Source organism: Calliphora vicina, chromosome 3 (assembly GCF_958450345.1).
Source record: "Calliphora vicina chromosome 3, idCalVici1.1, whole genome shotgun sequence".
Classification (NCBI taxonomy): Eukaryota; Metazoa; Arthropoda; class Insecta; order Diptera; family Calliphoridae; genus Calliphora; species Calliphora vicina.
Genome location: NC_088782.1, coordinates 98,039,655 through 98,061,369, shown reverse-complemented (window position 1 = coordinate 98,061,369; position 21,715 = coordinate 98,039,655). Strand labels below are relative to the sequence as shown.

The following is a 21,715-nucleotide window of genomic DNA, read 5'->3' as shown; positions in this document are numbered from 1 at the left end:
CTGTTCCAAAAATGCTGTTGGACAGTGTAACTAATATCGTAAAATAAACAACTTTTGTGAGGATCTGTCCACAATTGACCCTAGCCCCAAGATATCCACTCTTACATTTTTTGTTAATACATATTAGTAAATTAAAGTATATGTCATTCATTCCACAGTAAATCACAAACAAATTGACCTTGGGTCTTCCGATCTTGATCATGTTGAATAAACACATATCCTTTAGATCCATTTATCGTTAATTAAAAATATATTTCTGGAATATGTTTCTCGAAAGAAAATTGTTTAAACCAGCACAAATCGGAAATTTCCCATTTTATGTTAAAGTAAAACATCGAAGTGATGTTAATTTCGGAGACACATCTTAGATATAGATATAACTTTTATATATGTATCAGGTTACCCATTTTATTAAACAAACCATTCGGATGGTAAGGCACATGGCGGTACAGATATCATAATTAGAAACCGATTGAGATACTATGTGCAAATGAATACCCAGCTGGAGTTGACCAAGGAGAAATTTGAAGAATTCTTTATAACACTAGGACATCGGTCTCTGACATGTGGGGACTACAACGCCAAACATATCTACAAAAATTGCTTAGATTTCATGTCTCCTGGGCACCCAACTTTTTGACCAACTGATCCCAGATAAATTCCTGATCTAATAGACTTCCAAATGCAATATCCCCAGAAATGCAATATCCCCTGTAATTGTTACTTATTGCGAGAGACCCAACATCCCAAGATGTACTAAGGACTCTTTGTATTTTAAGACAAATTGGCTAAAATATAGGAAACATATTAGCAGTCATTCCTATTCCCCACAATTCCTATTTTACAGTGTTAGGAAAATTTATATAAAAATGTCAATGACTTCATGCCATTGATAAACCTAATACGCCTATTTCAAATTCGGATATTGAAAGACATCTTTTCGAAAAGAGAATACTTTGAAGAGACTGGCAAGATACTGGATCACCTGCTGTAAAGCAGAGGCTGTGCACAGCAGAACGAAATCTGAAAAGAGCGCTTCATTTAAAAGTTAGAAGAGTACAAAATACACAAATTTCTGTCTTTCGAAGGTAACGAGAAAAGCTAACGGCACCTGGGCACGAAGTGCTATGTGCCACAGTATTTGCTGAAAATTTAAGTAAAGTATTTCAACCTAAATCCACACAAATGAGTTTGAACTCGAAGAATTGCCAGTTTCAATAATGGCTAATGCAGCCAAATTCGCTATTAGTCCTGAGGATGTTAAAAGAGTTATTAAAAAACAAGTAAGAGAGCTGTGTCGAATCTTATATACCTTTCACCAAATTATACTTCAAAATACAAATTTTAAATATTTTTAGGGAAACAAAATTTATTTTTTTTCCAAAGTTGTTTTTTTTTAATTATTATTTATTTTGTTTTTAAATTTACCAAAAAAAATTTTTTGCTTTTTAAATTTTTTTTTGGTGAAAAAAAAATCCGGTTAAAAAATATTATTTCCGATTTTGACCCATAGTAGGTTCAACTTACAATGGTCTTATATATGTCTTTGCAAAGGTCTTTGAAATATCTATCATTAGATATTCATATTGTCTATATTAATTACTTAGTAATCTAGATATAGGTCAAAAATCGAGGTTGTCCTGGTTTTTTCCTCATATCTCAGCCATTTGTGGACCGATTTTGTTGATTTTAAATAGTAAACTTCTCGAAAGCATGTCTGACAGAATTATTGAAGATTTGGATCCCGAAGATATCTGGGGTCTTCAGAAAATTGATTTCAACAGACAGACGGACATGACTTAATCGACTCAGCTATCTATAAGGATCCAGAATATATGTATATACCTTATAGGGTCGGAAAATTATATTGTGGAAATTACAAACTTATATATACCCTTCTCACGAAGGTGTAGGGTATAATAAATTAAACTTGAAAAAGTCTCCGGAATATGATTTAATAACACCATCAATGACTAAAAACCTACCAAATATGGCAATAATTGTGCTATCTATATTGTTTAATGTAATCATGAAACTAGGGATTTAACCAAAAAATTGGAAAATTTCTCTAGTAATAATGATACCAAAACCGGGTAAAGATTTAACCCTGTCATCTTCTTATAGACCTATTAGCCTAGTCTCTTGTTTGTCGAAGCTATTCTAGAAAATAATCCAGTAAAAGATCATACTTTTTTGTTCAACTAGAAAATTATTCGTACGTGTGGAGACACGGTAATTGAGTTGAAAAGTAAGTATGTTACGTTCGCTCTAAGGGTACTGCTACACGTTCAATATATATTGTGATATTTGGATCGCGATCCATTGTAATGGATCACGCAAAATTAGGTTATTCTGTGATTTGGATCTTGATCCATCAATACTGCATGCTACACGTTCAATAAATATCGCGATACTACAACGCGGTCAATATATATTGAACGTATAGCAGTGCCCTAAGGAGTGGAAATGGCCCACCATTCACACTCAACAACCGCAGTCTGATTATGTCACCTACCTTGGTATCCATCTAGATAGACGTCTTATTTGGCGCTGTCACATGGAAATCAAGAGACTTCGCATGAAGCTAAAAGCTTCTAGCTTTCATTGGTTAATCAGTGATCAATCAAAATAAAGCCTTAAATATAAATTCATCCTGTATTCGATCGTTTTAAAACCAATTTGGACGTATGGAATTTAATTATGGGGAATAGGACCATGACGGGAGCACCATGGTATATTAGAAATGAAAACATCCACGGAAGTGCCGTTGGTAAAGGAAGAGTTTAAGAAAGTCCGTGAGAAATATATTGTAAAACTGCAAAACCATCCCATCCCGAATGCAACAAAACTTGTGCAGAGCCAAACCCGATTAAGACTCCTTATAGCAGATCTACCACCCCGCTAAGATGAGTATCATTTATCAATGAAGGATCTTGTTAGTGAGAAACTAGTTTAAGTTGGGTAATGGTTGACAACTATCATTCGAATAAAAATTATTGGAATAATTGAGGAAAAGATATATTTTTTATTCGAATGAAATAACGATAATTCCTCAAATGTTCCTTGCAATTATCTTAGAAATTTATCTTCAAATTGGTATTTCTTCTTTTGGATAATAACTACAAAATCTTTGTACTTAAAAACTAAAAGAATTCATACGAAATCTCTACTTACCCCTGCCTTTAAATTATAACCGGATAGTTGCATATCCTCTTCTAATATTCTCGCCAAACAAAACGCCGTTGGCCTGATGCGATACGACTCCTGTATACAGGCTTTTGTGTATGTGGCATTTGTAAAAGCGTCTTGTAAAATTAAAGTACTGCGATATTCTCGGAACTCCTCTAGAATTCGGCTAATTACCGCTGGATTACTAGTAACAGAACTTAAAACAAATAGTAAAGTATTGGCCAGCTGAAATTCATATACAAACAAAAGAAAATTAAAAATATTATCTGAACTGGCCACTTCATAAATGAAAATACTCACCGTTTCGATGCCGGCTGCTATAAAATCTATAATCGCCGATTTCTTATCTCTTATATCCAGATCTTTAATCTCCAGTATATTCAGGAAGACACTGCGTAACTCATCGTCGTGATGCATGAAATTGGCATTATTCTCTTCCAACGCTTTATCCACCATTTCCGAAATCACACTAGGCATGAACTGAGAAGTTACTTTCTAGATTTCTTAAGAGCTGTACAAGAATGTAACAATGTCTTTAGTAACTTACTCGTAAATAGTGTCCTCGGCTTTGGCAAACTCGCGATAGGTTTTGGTGGGAAAATACTTCCACAGACCCAAACCATAATAGGAGTCACGCTGCGATATGAACAATTGCTTAACGGCACCCGCCAGTTGTTTGATTTTTTCCGGTTGCTCAGCATTGGCGGTAAGGAAGCCCATACGTCTGCCCAGCATAAGAGTGCAGACAGCCTCTAGGCCCATTAAATTGGCTATATCCTCAAAGTTGCGCACCTCAAAGGTGTTGGGATCTCGGTGTGCCTTCAAGACATCTATGAAATCATCACACACCAAATTTAAGGCTGGCAAAAAGTTTTGCAAAATTCTGGGCGATGTTATGTAGGAGGTAAGCGATGAACGTAATTTCTGCCATGTAGGACCCTGTCTAAACAGAAGTAATTTTTAATACAACCATACACTCGGCATCGGACCAAGAGAGGCCAACAAACACTTACTCATTTACTATGCCCACACTGGCATAACGATCGGGTTTCGAACGTCTATAGGTGACCACAATTTCCGTGGGTGGTCTAAAGGGATACTTGCTGGGATACTTCAGCACTTTTTCCAAATCGGATCTGTTGAATAAATGCACTATAGGTATGCCAGAAGGCATTACTTCTAAAACTATATCGCCATATTTGCGATTAAGATCTGCAAGAGAACAGACAAAAAAACAAAACATTATTATTATTTTTGAATATTTTCCACAAAACTCAGTGTTTTACCTACCCGCATACACTTCGTGCAAAGTAGACATTTTGTATTTACGAAAAAACACCATAAAAATCCATTTTGTTCCTAACAAAGGCAACGACCTGGGTCCCGGTATATCCCACACCCGTTTGGGCCGTATCTCTTGAGCATGATAGTAATCACTGTCCGTTATTATCGAAGCCTCTGAATCGTTGGCAAACTTACTCAGCTGATCGGGTTTAATTAGCAGCGGTTTAATGTAACTTTCCGAAAATTTACGCAAATCGAAATTACAATAGAAGACCAGTAGAATGGCAATTGCCACTAGTAACGCTATAGCCATAACCATAGAAAATCTATAAAATATAAAAATTGAAATAAATATTATTTAAATTACAATAATACTTAATACGAATAAATACAATTTATTTGTTACATTCATTTATTTGGCACAACAACTAGTTCATGTGATTTTAGTTCAAGGTTTAAATTAATGTACAATTTTTGTAATATCAGATAATAAATTTTAGAAATAACTTGTTTTAAACTAAATACGAATTGCACTTATTTGAATTTCATAACTGAAGGAAATCAAGAAATAATTAATACGTTTTCTTAAACTGTGCACTGTGCATTGGAGGGATCTATTTATTGTGTGGATTTAATTTGTTATTAAGAGAAATATTTTGTTTAGATTAATTTGTTATTAATGCGATTACTAATTTAGAAATAACAAGTAAGAGAGCTATATTCGGATGTGACGAATATTAAATACCCTTCACCAAATTATACTTAAAAATAATTTTTTTAAATATTTTTAGGTAAACAAAATTTAAATATTTTTTTCGAAATTGTTTTTTAATTTTTTTTAAAAAAGTTTTTTCCAATTTTTTTTTTTTAATTTTAAATAAAAAATTTTTTGGAAAAATAATTTATGACAAAAAAAATGTTTGATGAAAAAATATTCGATTTAAAAAATATTTTTCCCTAGTTGGACTCATTGTAGATCCTTACTATAGCTTTATATACATCGTTGCAAATATCTATCATTAGATATCCATATTGTCTACATTAATGACTTAGTAATGCAGATATAGATCAAAAATAAGCCTAAAATCGAGGTTTTCCCGGTTTTTTCCTTAAATCTCAGCCAATTGTGGGCCAATTTTGTCGAAGAATTCCCGACATATTGATGCATGAATCATGTATGTAAGTTATTTAGGGGCTACGGAAAGTTGATTTCAACATACAGACGGACATGGCTATATCGACTTCGCTATCTATAATAATCCAGAATATATATACTTTATGGGGTCGCAAATGAAAAATGTATAAATTACAAACGGAATGAAAAACTTATTTATACCTTTGCCACTCATGGCTACGATTTTATATAAAATACTTAAAATTCTTAAGGTACAATTAATTACCTCGAATCAATATAGGAGATCAAAAAGATTCAGAATATCCTCGTGCCCCCGAGTACATGACATGTGTAAATATCACTTGTATGGTGACCGACAATATGGGTACATTGCCTTGCTATATTTGAGGAACGGGGGGCTCTGAGTATTACAAAAGCTCGAAGGCAATGTGTAAAATACTGGAATCAAAGAATATGCTTTTAGGACTCAATTAAAAATGTATCAAATGAATCCAATATTAGAAAATCCGGACATTCATCATTGATATGCAAATATATATTAAAGAAATCAAATGATTAGATAACGGCTCAATACTATTGTGACAAGAAGATCCAAATGTATTCCTCCAGAAAAAAATAGGTCATCCTTAACTCATAATATTGAATCTAGTGAAGTATTCAGCAATGGTTCAACGATCCCTGATATGGATTGTTTGGGCAGTGGGCGTGGACGATTTTGATAAAATTTAAATTTTTTCTTAACTTAGTCCATATAATTCTCGGTGTCAAATTTCAATGCTCTTCTACCACTCCTTATAATTTTTGCACAAAAATGTATGAAGCCATCCCTCTGTATGGTAGGTCAGAGAAGCGGAATATATATTTGCTTCAATAGGTCTTATATAATCAGATTTTACTAGCTGTAAGATGTATAATAACAATAGGATTAATTCAAAATGTATCGAATGAAGCATTTGTCACTGCAGATCAGAGAGAGTTTGAATATGATCGATGAATGCTACAGTTATTCACAACATGAAAAGTCGTTTGAGAGATTCTGAAAACTATGAACGAAGTGCATAACATCTTCTAATAGTAGGTGGACTAATAAGTTAATTCCAAATATAATACCATGTATATTTGAACTCTATCTCACACAAGTGTTCAGTGACCATGAACGAAGATCGTGAACATGTCTTCTTAAATGTAGAACAACTGAAAATTAGCAGCCTCCGGGTATAATTGGGAATGTGTGTGCTGCGTAATACGAAGAAATACGAGGAAGATTGTAGAACAGTGTTAAAAATGGCGAACAACTAAGAAAATGCAGGATGTATGAGTACAATATAGACAAATAGTGAGCGATTACGAATAATTTAAACGTCCTTACGAAATATAGAAATATTTCCTGGGGTCACTAGTTGATTGTAATCGCTTTAAACGTTTTGATTCTTATTAATTTCAGGATCTAGATTAACTAAAATGAATGAATCTATTTGGATCAACTTGTTCTAAAATTACTGGCTTTCATCTTATGACTTGCTGGCAACTAGTGATAATTTCTGCAACAATATTGTTATTCAAAATACTTTATAGAGTTTTGAATGAATCAAATATTAAATAGTGTTCGTGGCAGAAGACATTATTTTAATTTAAATATACTCAAATTAAATGAGAAGTTTTTTAACTTGAAGCTGATGCGTATTAAAGGTTCTTATGATTCAATTACAATAAAATGCGCAGCACAATTTAATTTTTGGAATTAAATTTCACAAAGACGTAGTATATACCTATGACGAAATACAATTATGTCTTGTATATGGAATTCATCTTGCCATCATGGATGTTGTATATTCTGTGATATTTATAGAATAGGAGCAGAACGAAGAATAGTTTTTTTATACCCACCTTCAAAAAAGATGAATGATTTTTGTCATTTCGTTTGTAACATATCGAAATATTCATCGCAAATCCACAAAAATATATATATTTATGAATTTCTAAGACGATCTAGATATATCTTTCAGTCTGACCGCCTGTCTGCCAAACGAAAGGATCTAGCTGGGGAAAATATTCCACAAATACTTTCTGTTGAGAGTTTCTCTGTTATTAGTGTTTAAAGTTGGCGAACATGCACTTTGTTAGGATATTACTATATAGAGAAACTAATGGGAAGAATAGTGGTTTAAAATTGTTTAATCGGTACATTCTGATTTGAAAAATTTCGAAACGAAATAATTATTTTGTTCAGATTTAACTTAATTCTTGTGAATTGTCACCAATTACCTGGTTAAAAACCACTATTATATTATAAGAATGGACAAACATCGGAATTTTCAAAAAATTGTATATTTCTAGTCTTATTTAAAAATATTACAGGTTTTTGGAAAAATTCGATTGAATTCAATCATTAACTTACACTATCTAATCATCAAACTATTGAAATAAAACAATTTAATTGACAGGCGATACTTACTACATTTTAGCTAGATAACTAAAGGTAATTAAGGTATTTACAGATGGCAATACTGAGTATTAACACTTTTCAAAATTTAAAATATTATTGAAATCATTCGGCATGTCAAGAAATCGTTTCGAAAAAATATTTATTGTTTACACGATAATATTACAAATATTTTATTTCTTTGTTGATTGATATATTTCTGAAGAATTTATTTTTATTTTATATTTTCTTGACATTTTTATTTGTCTTATTTGTATTTAAAAATACATAACCGATACATATGGAAATAAAAAGTTTTTGAATTGATTTAAACAAATTTTGAATACCGACCGTAAATCAAAAAAATCATTTGTATTTTTTTAAAATCTAATACAAATTTTGTTTAGACGATGAAATTGTATTATGATACTTGAGTTTTTGACAAATATTAATACTCAGTATTGCCGTCTATAAATACCTTTAATATTACTTACTACATTGAAATTTATTTATAATTATCTCCTTCAAATATTTATTTATTCTAATATTTGTGTTCCAAAACACTGTTGTCCATATGTGGATGCAAAAGCTGTTGCAATCATTTTGTTGGGGTCTATGAAGTGTTAATCAAATAACTGGTGGAAATTTAAATTTGCAGCTTGTGTTTTTTTGTTTATGTTTGTATTTTCGAAACAAACAATCAGACAAAAAATACGCTAGACTAACAAAAACTCTAACTGTCTGGCAACTGTCTAACCGGTATTTAAATATTTGTTTGGTTATTGGTACCTCTAAGCGTTGCAGTTTTGTGTTATCTATCAATTCAGGGCGGCGTATTGTACACAGGAGGAAAAGTTTGAAAAGAGCTTTCAAAAATTCACCAAAGTCATACCTGTAATACTAAGCGCTTCAAATCAGGGTACGTATTTTTTCAAGTTAATTTTAATAATCATCTAACTAACGTAGACTAAATTTATTAATTAGTAATAAAATTTAAATTGTTTCATCTTATCAATATTAAATTTATTGCTAATGAGTAGTAATAATTTATTTACTATACAAATTAATACTGCAATTATATAAATCTTAAACTATTTGCAACAATCTTAAATTATTCAATGAATAAGTAATTATAAAATTGCTTACACATGAACTTAGACTGGAATTAATTTTAAGCACGGATTAAAATAGAAATTTTAGGAATAGACTAAGTTAATTCAAAGGGCAATCAGTGCACAGTGAATAAAAATAAATGCTTATAAATTCTAAAACTAATGCAACAATTACAGAAGAGCTTATAAAATATATATCAAACGTTAATTGGTAAAGTCGGAATATTTTCTGAAATTAAAGTGAAATTATTTAAATTCTTAGATATGTTTAAAAGAGTACCTTTGAATATGTCTTTGGACTGCGTCAAACTAAATTTATTTGAATTGTTTATTTTATAGCCCAGTAGACCAAACTGTTCACGAGAGCACTGGGTCAATTAACCCATTTTGATTACAATGAGACTGTCTGATAGCTGGTTCAAAGTAGTCAACGCAATGGATTTTCATACCGGTTACCTAGAGGTAACTGGTTACTTTATCAGATACATAACTATGTAATTATTTACGAGTGCTAATTCACCTCAAATAGTCAGTTGAAAAGACATCTCATAGACAATCCACCTGCCACAACTCTCCAATAGATTTCTCATTTTTGGTAAAATAACTACTTTCTAAAGAGCAGTACAAGATAAACGTTAAAAGTGGCTACACTCCAGGTTACTAAGAGACACTAAATAGACAATTGATTTCACGCTAGTATAGTTTTCACCAATTACTCACAAAAAGTGCAATATAAAATAAACGTTTAAAGTGACTACACTCTACATTACTTAGAGACACTTAAGTGACAATTGTCTTCGCGCTAGATTACCTGGGATGTAAAAAGAAACCAATTGACTTCGCTCTCACTACAAAGAGTACATACGTGTCAAATGAACAAACTATATAAACTGGAGTCAGCCAAGTGGTCACACATTAGTGACAATTACTGTCTGTAATGGTTACATTGACTACTTGCTTAACTGCTGGGTTACCCTTTTTCACACATATGAGTTATACAACAGACTTACCCCCATATGCATAAACAGTTTATAAATTTATCAAAGGTTTATAAAACAAATGTTGTATGGAAATTTTGTTTGATAAACCTTTGATAAATTTATAAACTGTTTATGCATATGGGATTTAGGTTTTTGTCTCTCAGTTGCCTATCTAAGTAGTTGTCAATCAACTCCTAAATGACAATATTGGCAACATAATGAGTCAAATATTGTAAAGCTCTTAGTATATTATCTTATATCAAATCTGGAGCGATATTGATTCAGCGATGACTTGCAATTACTCAATAAGTAACCGTCTATATTACTTTGAAGTAGTCGTATAATAACTTATTTATTATCTGTTCTATAACTGTTTACTTTCTATTCATTTGCATGACCTCAATCTGTTTATACTGATAAAGGCTTCTGAGGAAGAACGATAGACTAATAGGCCTAAAGTCATTAGGTCTAGTATGAGAAGCCTACCCTCCCTTAGGGATGAAGGCTACAGTATATCTGCTAAACAGGCCGAATATATACGAGTCAACCATGTTATAATTAGATCCTCATTCCGTTGCAGATCAGAGATTTATATCGGTTAATCCTACAAAGGGTCCATTTCAGGTTATCCTCGTTTATTAGAAATAAGACTTCAAAAGTCTCAACGGAAAATTCCGCAATGTTACCCTCCAACTCACAGTTGAAGTGGGTGTACTCTTGAACAATAGAACTAGTAGGGGATAGGTTTATTGTCATCCAGAACAGGTTTATCCTTATCTTTCCTCGACTTTCCCGAAGAGGCGCTAGAGATTTCTGGTTCATGATGACCGTGATCCTTCGGATTCGGAGACCCTGGCAACCATCCAATCATGTGTCGGGATTAGGGTATTCAATCGATTAACTGTTAATCGTTTAACCGATTAATTTTTGTCGGTTAACTGTTCGAATAATTTAAAATTGACAATTTTCAAATAACTAATAAACCGATTAATTTGTGTCGATTAACCGAAATGTCTCTTTTTTGCACTTTATACAGAATTATTTTTTAAAATTTAATTTCTTAACTCGTGAACATTCCCTTCTAGCAATAGTTATTTGAAGTATAGTACGAAAACTGAAACTAAGAAATTTGGAAATGACATTTTTTCTAGAATATTATTGTGATAATGAGTTGAAGGACGACATGGTAATAGACGAAACTAAAGACATTACTGAAATGAGTCTTTAATCAGAACATAACGATACTATTAAAGTATTCAAAATCTAAAAAAATATGCTTAGAAAAAACTAAAAAAATAACTGAGAAATTGGATACTTTTTATCGTGCCTTATTTCTACAATCAGTGAGATAGTTTTTACAAGTCAAGTTTAATTAAAACTAAAAAAAAATCATTTAAAATTGAAGCATTTAAATTACATTCTTTTTTTAAAAGATTATTTTAGAAGATCTCCTTAAAATCTAAAAAAAGAACTCACATGTGTATATTTTTATTTATTGTTTTGTTGAATTATTATGTTTTGTTTGTTTTTTATGATTTTGTTCTTTTTATTCGTGTTTTTCTTTTCAATTTAAAATTAAAATAGAAATTATTCGGTTAATCGAATAATTTAATATTAACCGATTAAATCTAAACCCCGATTAATTATTTACTCGATTAACCGATTAATCCAGAAACCCGATTAATTGAATACCCTAGTCGGGATATTAGTATTGCCTATACGAAGGAGTTCCAGTATATCCTCCGGTTTATACTGCCCGTGGACATATGCCGGTCTGGTATCTCGTTAACAGAGACCACTTCCAGTCTAGCTCCTTCCCAAAGGCCGTCCAACAGAGCGACAGCCTGCTTAATACTAGAAAATGTTGGTTGTCAGGCGTAACCAACAATATATTTCAAGAAACTTCCTATTTTCTTTTTGCTTAAATATATTTACTGACATACCACGCAACCTAGCGTGAAGTCAATTATCACTTTAGTTTATCTAAGTAACCTAGATTATGGTCACTTTAAACGAATATTTTGTTCTACACTATAGGAAGTAGTTATATTCTATTGGAGAGTTGTCGGATGAAGATTTGTTAACAAGCAATCGGTTTTTGGACTGTTTATGAGATGAATATTTGATGTTAACTAGCACCCGTAAAGGTTAAAATAACTAGTTATGTAGCTGATCAAGTAGCCAGTATGTAACCAGTATGGGAATCCAATGCGTTGACAACTTTGTAATCCAAAAGGGTCAATTGACCTTCTATTTGGGACATGCACGTGGAGCTTTTTATCATAGCTAGTTAAGTAACAAGTAGTCATCCTAAATTATAGGTAAAATCACCAGTTCGGAACATAACCCTATAACTGCTGGGTATAATTACGCAGAAAGTCCAGCAGTAAAGAGTCTGTCTTATTATTGCCCTGGTTTTTATACCCTTCACCTTCGTGAGAAGGGTATATATAAGTTTGTCATTCATTCCGTTTGTAATTTCCACAATTCTGGATCCTTATAGATAGCGGAGTCGATTAAGCCATGTCCGTCCGTCTGTCTGTCTGTTGAAACCAATTTTCTGAAGACCTCAGATATCTTCGGCATCCAAATCTTCAATAATTCTGTCAGACATGCTTTCGAAAAGTTTCCTATTTAAAATCAGCAAAATCGGTCCACAAATGGCTGAGATATGAGGAAAATAACAGGACAACCTCGATTTTTTACCTGGATTACTAAGTCATTAATATAGACAATATGGATATCTAGTGATAGATATTTCAAAGACCTTTGCAATGTATATAAGACCATACATATTAAGTTGGACCTACAATGGGTCAAAATCGGAAAAAAATAATTTTTAACCCGAATTTTTTTTTTCACCAAAAAAAATTTTCAAAAACCAAAAAACTTTTTTTAAAATTTAAAAAAAAAATTTAAAATAATTGGAAAAAAAAAAATAATTTTGTTTACCTAAAATTATTTAAAATTTGTATTTTGAAGTATAATTTGGTGAAGGGTATATAAGATTCGAATATAGCTCTCTTACTTGTTGATTTGTCTGATCTTTCGCTAACGACAGTCAAACTGAAAGAGTATTTTAGGTATAATGATAGCTTAGCCAAATTGATTATCTGATCTACTAACACTTTTTTCTGAGTGTAACGAAGTCATTGCATAGAGTACATTAAAAATCATATAGATCTATTATCTATCAGAAAAACGACAAGTGTGACTAAATACAATTAGGTTTGTTTGAACGAATGTTTATTAATTAAATATCACTTTTAAATATTTACCTGCCATTGAATTTTTATGCATTTGAAATTTAAAAAAAAAGCTTTACAATGTTTAACTATTTTAATTTATTCAAAAAATTAACAAACATGTTTAACGCACAAAAGAGCAAACATTTTTTAGATCAAGCAATATTTGAAATAACCAGATGGATTTATTGAATTACTAAACATTTATTTAATTAACACTTTGTTTAATTTGAACATATTACAAATGTTACAAATTTGTGCACAATATATAGCAATTCTATTTTATTGGAGTCCATAGAGTTTGAAAGATCACGATCACTTCTTTATATTGAAATAACGGTATTCTTAAAGCTACAACTTCAAAACATCTTAAATATTTGATTTTGAAACTAATTTAAAAATTGTTTCCTTTGTTTGAAATGGTTTGAAATTTGTTTTATTTGTTTAATTATTAAATTCTTCAATTGCGTATTACGGAAAATTATTATTTTTAATTTTGCATTTCAACAATATTTATTGTTTATTTATTTTGTGTTCCTCGTGTAATGATGACTTTGAAATGAATAAAATTTTAATTCAGAATGAATTCAATTTCGTTGTTGTTGTTGTTGCTGTTGTATGAAATTATTACATAGTTCAAGTGCAAGTAGTCAGTATATTGTATTTTTTTTTTATAAAAATTCTGATCACCAACACTAGCAACAACTACAACAATAACCATATGTCCAACAATAATGAAATCTACAAAATTGTATTTGCAAATACAGAAAATTTATTGAATTAAGTATGAAACAGATAACAATTTATACAACAACAAGAACAACAATAAAGACAAAAATAAAATAAAATCGAAAAAAAGTCACAATCAGTGTAAAAAATACAAATGGAGTTGCCATAATATTGTAATTGTCTGTATTTGTTTATTGGACTAAGTACTTTACTAATGTAGCGTTAAATTTCAAATACTATTATCGATAACCGTTATCTGTTACCCCTAATAGAGTAAATTAAAATTACTGCCAAGTCATCATTACTGACACATTTTTTTTTTGTTCTTGAATGAGAGAAAGTTTATAAACAAACTGAAGTTTTAATTCCCTCAAATAGAAAGAAATCTATTACGGCTCCAATTTTCTCAGAAGTTTTGTCATATCAAAATCACATACCTTTAATGGCTGGCTACTCATAATTATAATTTCTGATTCAGAAATATAAATTTTTCTTTTAAAGTTTACTAAGATGAAGGGCATATAAGATTCGTCACAACCAAATTATAGCATTTATAATTGTTAAAAGTCAAAAAGTACTGAAAACAGTACTGGAAAATTCAATTTCCTGATCTGTCTACTCTCGAAACTAGAGATCTCTCTCATGTTTATTTAAGAGATGTTAATAATTGTATTTATAAATATTTATTTTTGCCAAGCATGCAAACAAAATAATTTATATTAGGGTAGGTCAGAAACTTGTGAACACGTTGTGTCAACTTTCAATATAATAATTGGAAAAATTTTAAAAACCTAAAAACGTTTCCATTATTTATTTATATACTTATGTATGTATGTTGTTGTTAATTTAGAATATGATGTATTGTATATTTTAAAGAAAGTATTTAAAACTATTTATTGATTTGTAGATAAAGTATTTACTTTTAACTTAAACTATTTCCAGAAATTTAGGTCAATAGGTATTTGGGCTAGAATTTTCAATATTTGCCTGATATAAATATACAACAGCCAAGAGTTCTCATCTTAGGAAATCTGGCAGAGAACAGAATATATAAAGGTTAAGACTTCTAGCATAAGTCTGATATTTTGTTACATCTAGTTGCTTAGGCCAGCCTATCAGGAAACCCTTCCCACATTTTTTAGGAAAACTAGAAATGCAAGTTTTGCGATAAACTCTATGAGAAATAATAAGGCTTACGCAAAATATTAGAGTTTTGATTTCATTATTTTCCTACATTCCATTCTACACTAGATCGGCTTTTTACCAACTCTAAACGTAGTTTTAAGGGATAAACAAAAATAAATAAAACTCCTGGGAGGATCCATGTGAAAGCGGACAGCAGACGGATTTACCATCTCCCATCATTCCCACGCTAGCCGGTTCTACACACCGGAATGATCCGAGTTCAGTTGGCCAAGAGCTGTCAACTTAACAAACACTGCTGCTACAACAATAACAACCATCTTCGAATTTAATGAAATTTACCACATACAATATATCCACTATGTTCCTCATACCAGTGACTTTTTCAATGAAAACTCATTCCGATATAAATATATTGCGATTTAAAAATTGAAAATTTTTTAAAATTGTCGATAATTATATACCCATTAACTTTGAAACTACTCAAAGACCATCATAATTTTTGACTCCATTTTAAAGCCAAAAATATTGTCCTTAAAATGGTATGAATAAAATAGTTTACTTCCAAAAGATTAAAGGTCAATATTCTGATTATATCTTTGATATTTTTTACATTGAAATATATAATCCGAATATTGACCTTTAACCTTTTGGAAGTAAACTATTTTATTCACACCATTTTAAGGACAATATCTTTGCCTTTAAAATGGAATCAAGAATTATGTTGGACTTTGAGTAGTTTCAAATTATGTGTAGATAATTTTAGACAAATTTTTCAATTTTCAAATCGCGATATTTTTTAAATGAAAGGAGTTTCCGAAGAAAAAGTCAATGATTTGATGAACCCTTTGGAACCATAATATTTGTGGTAAATTTCATTAAAATAGAATATGTCAAATCCGAAAATAGCAGTTTTCTGTCCGTTTTCATATGGATTCTCCCTCCCTCTTTCTTTTATTGTTTAGGAATAAACAAAACCAAATTTGTATATAATACTGATACTAATCTAACTGAACAATAGATAAGTCAATTGGCATATAAATTTGGTAAAGGCTCATCCAATAGGGACTTCCGAACTTTGACAGTTGATAGCATGGCTGTCATTTATTCCATTTGTTTTACCAAATCATCTTGAACGGATATAGCGTTCAACTGATAAAACTATTATTAGTATTAGCAAATGATAAAATGGTTTTATCAAAATAGGTGTTCTGTCCGGTAACGTTGGGCACGCTTCGTCCATTTTACGGTGCGACCCATTTCTGGATGAATGGTTAAGTCAACAAACAAAGTTGTCGAATTTAGGACAATACCAATTCTCTAAAAAGTCACTCATCGGTGCATATTTCTTTGATAACGATGCACAGTGGGGTAGAATCATCATTTTTTGGAAATAAATCTAGGATTTTTAAACGGGTAGTCCGATCAGTATAAAAATTGCCATGAGTGTATTCCAGTTTAGTTTATTTAAATGGGCCCTACAAATGCTTCAGGGGCGGCACTATGGGTGCTCAAAGTAGGGTACCTTCAACATGTAAAATTTTTAAACACGTACCTTTTTTTTGTTTCCCATCCGATTGCCAAGATTTTTATATTTTTAGAAAGCGCTCGGTCTAGGTCTTGCGTGTGATATTTATCTTTTATAATTTTCGAGTTATATTCATTTCTTCCCCACTGTGTGATGTTGGCCAATAGTCAAAAACTTATTTTGAACTGAATTTAATGATATGGGCACAAATGACATGTGGTTTCAGCACGACCGATTTGAGGATATGGTAATCTCACGTGAAGGTGATTTGAACTGGCAAACGAGATCGTGCGATTTGACCTCGTTAGACTTTTTCTTATGGGGTTTTCTTAAGCCGCAGCTCTATGCGAATAAGCAACAAACCACAGCGGCCCTCAGTCCATTCCATCCGTCAAATTCAGATTGATTTATTCGCCACAGTCATGGAAAATTGGACATTTCGGATGAGTGCCACCCAGCGAAGCCACGGCAGACATTTGCACACGGCAGACATTTGCACAATATTCCATACATAATGGCATCGATAAGCCTTTCAAACGAATAAAAAAGTCGTTGATTTCTCGCACACACTTTGTTTTATTTAAATTTAAAGATAGGAAGCGCTTAATGAAAGACCCTTTACAATTTCTGTCCATGAGACTGAGACGAAGAAGCCTATGGTATGACCACATTTCGAAAGTTTAAAGTTTATTCATATGATCAGTTTTAAGAATCCATAGAAAATAGCATAATTGATCAGTTGTAGCATTTTACCATAGGGAGGTGATGTTGCCTGTTCATTTCGCGACTACTTAACATATTCTTATATTTTATATAAGATGTTTTGGCCATTTAAATTTCACATTTGATTCCATTATCTGTTGTCCAATTTTTAACGTTTTGCCAATATTGGACTAGTGCGTATTAAAATTAATTTCAAAAGTTTAAGATGGAGATTGAATAGACCGCTTTAAGAAGTTGGAAAAGCTTCCTCTACGATCACACTTTATTTGATCTCAAGATCATGTCAAGAGGTGAGCGGGAAGTTCAATTATTAGTTCCAAATTTCACATTTGATTCCTTTATCTGTTGTCCAATTTTTAATGTTTTGCCAATATTGGACTAGTGCGTATTAAAATTAATTTCAAAAGTTTAAGATGGAGATTGAATAGACCGCTTTAAGAAGTTCGAAAAGTTTCGTCACCGATCACACTTTATTTGATCTCAAGATCATGTCAAGAGGAGAGCGGGAAGTTAAATTATTAGTTCCAATTCATATTGATCTTTCTATTGCTCATACCAATGTTGGCTAATCTGTATTATTTCGGTAACGGTGTTGTACCGGTAATGTCAATTTCAGTTATTTCGGTAACGTTATACTAACGAGAGTAGATCTGAAAGCTATTTTAGTGGTAAAATGGATTCAATGTGCCAACAAGGTGTTTGTTTGTTCGTCTTTTTGCTATAATTCGCATTGATTAGCTGAATACGGTATACAATCTTTTCAATGGGGATTTGAATAAAATATGATCGCAGATGTAGAATAGTTGTCATGTTGTTATTCTATAAGTTGGTTTCCTTATCAATTATACATATTGTCCACATTTAGACCCCTGCAACTATTATTAGTATTTATTTATTTCCTGGTTTCCAACACCTAATAAAATGTCTCGGTCACATGCCGATATTTGGTAAAAAATAGAACTTTATTATCCGATTCATCTAGAAAAACACTTTAAATTCTAGTTTTTAATTGTTGTTTGATAAACTAAAAATAAAAAGAAAACTTGTTTCTCTGTTTTGGCAAATTGAGTATTTTGTTTGTGTGAAAACAAAATTTAAGTATTTTATGCAAATTCGAGATCATAATTTATAGAATATGATCCGCAAATCGGTAGGCATAAATTTGTTTGCAAAACTACTTCCGTTATACGTGCAAATATTAATATATGCATGTATTTATGTAAGAGTGTTTATTAATTGTAAACGAGTATGGGTGCGTCTGTCTATGATTTTTGAAAGGAATATAAACTAAAACTGCCTGCTGCGTTGTTTAAATTAAATTAAAAAAAAAACTTCCGTCAAACATTCTTTCTACATATAAAATCTTTTGCAAAATGTATGAGAAGAGATCTGGTTAGGAAACATAATAATTATTACCTATTTATTTAAATAAAAAATAAAAATAAAACACTAAAAACCGCAAACTTTGGCAAACATGTTTAATATTATTTTAAAATTTATTAAATTTTCTTGTTTGTTTGTTTTGTTGGCTGGCTGGTTGGCGCGCGGTGTTAGCGGCAGAAATGATGATAATGACTTTCTTAATTTCAAGTTTTTTGTAGATTATAGATTTTAATTTGGATTTTTGCACAACAAATAATATGTATATTAAATCCGATTATATTTATTTGTTTTTTGTTTCTTATTTTAGCACTATTTAAATATATTTTAGCTGTACTATTATCCAAATAATTAAAAAAAAACTGGTTAATAAATAATGATGGTTGATTAAGATGAAATATATTTAAGAACAATATTTAGGTTTCAGTTTATCTGAATGGCCTCCAAATATATATTTAGGAAGCATGAAATTTTTGCTTATTTTATTTTTAGCATAATGTGGTTGGGGGATTTTTTTTTTTAAAAAAAAAGAATTTGTTTTAAAGCGTAAACTATTACTAATATGTATTTTGAGTAAATTAAAACAATAAAATCTAAGTTCTAATTAAATGTCCTGGAGGTCGTTATAAATTTAAATAAATTTTCCATTGAATATCAATGACAATGCGGGAAAGGTCTTACATAAATCGTTTTATTTAACATCTAGTTCTGGCGCAGTCTATTTTACTCATAGTAACAAGTAAGAGAGCTATATTCTGCTGTGCCGATTCTTATATACCCTTCACCAAATTATACTTCAAATTCAAATTTTAAATATTTTTAGGTAAACAAAATTTATTTTTTTAATTTTTTGTTAAATATGTTTTTTTGAATTGTTATTTTAAAATTTTTTAAATTTAAATTATTTTTTTTTGTTTTTTAAATTTTTTTTGGTGAAAAAAAAAAATTCGTGTTAAAAAATATTTTTTCCGATTTTCACCCATTGTATGGTCTTATTATATACGTCGTTGCAAAGGTCTTTGAAATGTCTATCATAAGATATCCATATTGTCTATATTAATGATTTAGTAATCCAGATATAGGTAAAAAATTGAGGTTGTCCTGGTTTTTTCCTCATATCTCAGCCATTTGTGAACCGATTTTGCTGATTTTAAATAGCAAACTTTTCGAAAGCATGTCAGACAGAATTATTGAAGATTTGGATCCCAAAGATATTTGGGGTCTTCAGAAAATTGATTTCAACAGACAGACGGACAGACGGACATGGCTTAATCGACTCCTCTATTTATTAGGATCCAGAATATATATACTTTATAGGGTCGACGGTCACGAAGGTGAAGGGTATAATAAAGAAGTACGCTCTGCATTCAGGTGTAATATTCTTTGGCTGGTTCTCCTTCTGGCGAATAAATATCATCTCCCCTTTTTGGTAGTTCGTAGGTTAGGTTCCATGGACAGCTCACTTGAGTCCATTCAAAACTGATCCCATTGTGATACCCAAGGGCTAAAAAGCTGAGTATTCATAGTACTTCTGTTGTTTCCGAGTTAAACCAACCAGGTACCCTGATGAAGGAGTAGATTCATCCAAGATTATAAGTAGATTTGTCTTGCTGGCATCATATATAAGCCAGGTCGACCACGTTGTAGCACAGGAAGGTTCATTAGTTCACCTGTTTTGTTCAGTCTCATTTAGTTTCTGCTGTACAGCTAGCATGCATTTAACAAGGGAAAAGAACAGAAAAGGTATCGATCGCCTCCACTTAGTTCGTAGGACTACTGCCATTCTGAATTGGAAGTATTTAACGTTTTTCTAATCGGTATCGTCGGCACAGATCCGACAGGAATCGTTTTATTTAACATCTAGTTCTGGCACAGTCTATTTTAGGGAGATTAATGAGGAAGTACGCTGTATCCTTCTGACGAATACTTACGAATCTCCCCTTTTTGGTAGTTCGTAGGCAAATGTCCTGTTCTTAAAAATGTTCATCCAATGTCCAATCGGCCAGACATTTGATCGAAAATAATCGATCAATAAAAATTATATGTGAATGAAATTAGAAATATTCAACGCTCTACTCCTTGGTGTCATCGGCCCTGTATTCAGATGTAATATTCTTTGTCTGGGGTCACACATCCGACAGAAATCGTTTTATTAAACATCTAGTTCAGGCGCAGTCTATTTTAGTGAGAGTAATGAGGAAGGACGTTATATCTTACTTACGAATACTGACGAATTTCCACTTTTCGGTAGTTCGTAGGCTTTTTGGCCATTTTAATAACAGGAAGGCAATCGAAAATATTTTTTTCCATCTTAAAATGGATGCCAATGGATTTGGCAATACATTTGGCTAAATGCTGGAGGTTGATGGTCTGCTAAGAACTCTGGACACTCCATGATGTTGTAATATTTTGATATGTAATTATGCACCCTTTGTGGATGAGAGGGCTCATCCTCATGTAGATGGCAACCTTTTTGGAGCCATCTGTATATGCCCTAATGACACCTATAATATAGTCCGCTTAATTCTTTAGTGAAGTAAATGGTATACAATCAACTTTTAAGCTAGCTGACTTTTTTACTATTTTTCAGGCAAAAATGTCTGCTTTCAATCTTGTGGTAACTGGCTAAGGTATTATCGGTTATTAATGAAATAGCGGCTCTCTTTCCGGAAGCTAGGTTAAATGCATGAATGAGAGAGCGAGGTCTGAGTAACTATATAGCAAATAAAATTACTTTATAATGAGGAAATTTACACTTTTCCTGGCAATCCTTTTGAGATTGTCCAATATAAACTGTTTGAGCTCGAAATGCAGGATCCCATTTCCGATTCCATTGCGAGCAGAT

At 31.6% G+C, this 21,715-nt stretch overlaps 1 protein-coding gene across 3 annotated transcripts in view; it reads right to left on the bottom strand.

The window, feature by feature from the left end:
• The window catches only part of shd (shade), a 67,156-nt gene that overhangs the window by 1,922 nt on the left and 43,519 nt on the right, over positions 1–21,715 (bottom strand). For 2 of the 3 annotated variants that reach the window (XM_065504514.1, XM_065504512.1), the window contains exons 2-6: positions 4,480–4,799; positions 4,203–4,401; positions 3,737–4,132; positions 3,490–3,658; positions 3,175–3,414 (exon numbers count right to left, since the gene is read on the bottom strand). In XM_065504514.1, the coding sequence (XP_065360586.1) occupies positions 3,175–3,414; positions 3,490–3,658; positions 3,737–4,132; positions 4,203–4,401; positions 4,480–4,792 (1,317 nt within the window). In that variant the 5' untranslated portion in view covers positions 4,793–4,799. Of the gene's footprint in view, positions 1–3,174; positions 3,415–3,489; positions 3,659–3,736; positions 4,133–4,202; positions 4,402–4,479; positions 4,800–13,400; positions 13,899–21,715 lie in introns of those variants that run through there. The other variant, XM_065504513.1, reaches the window with a different exon arrangement.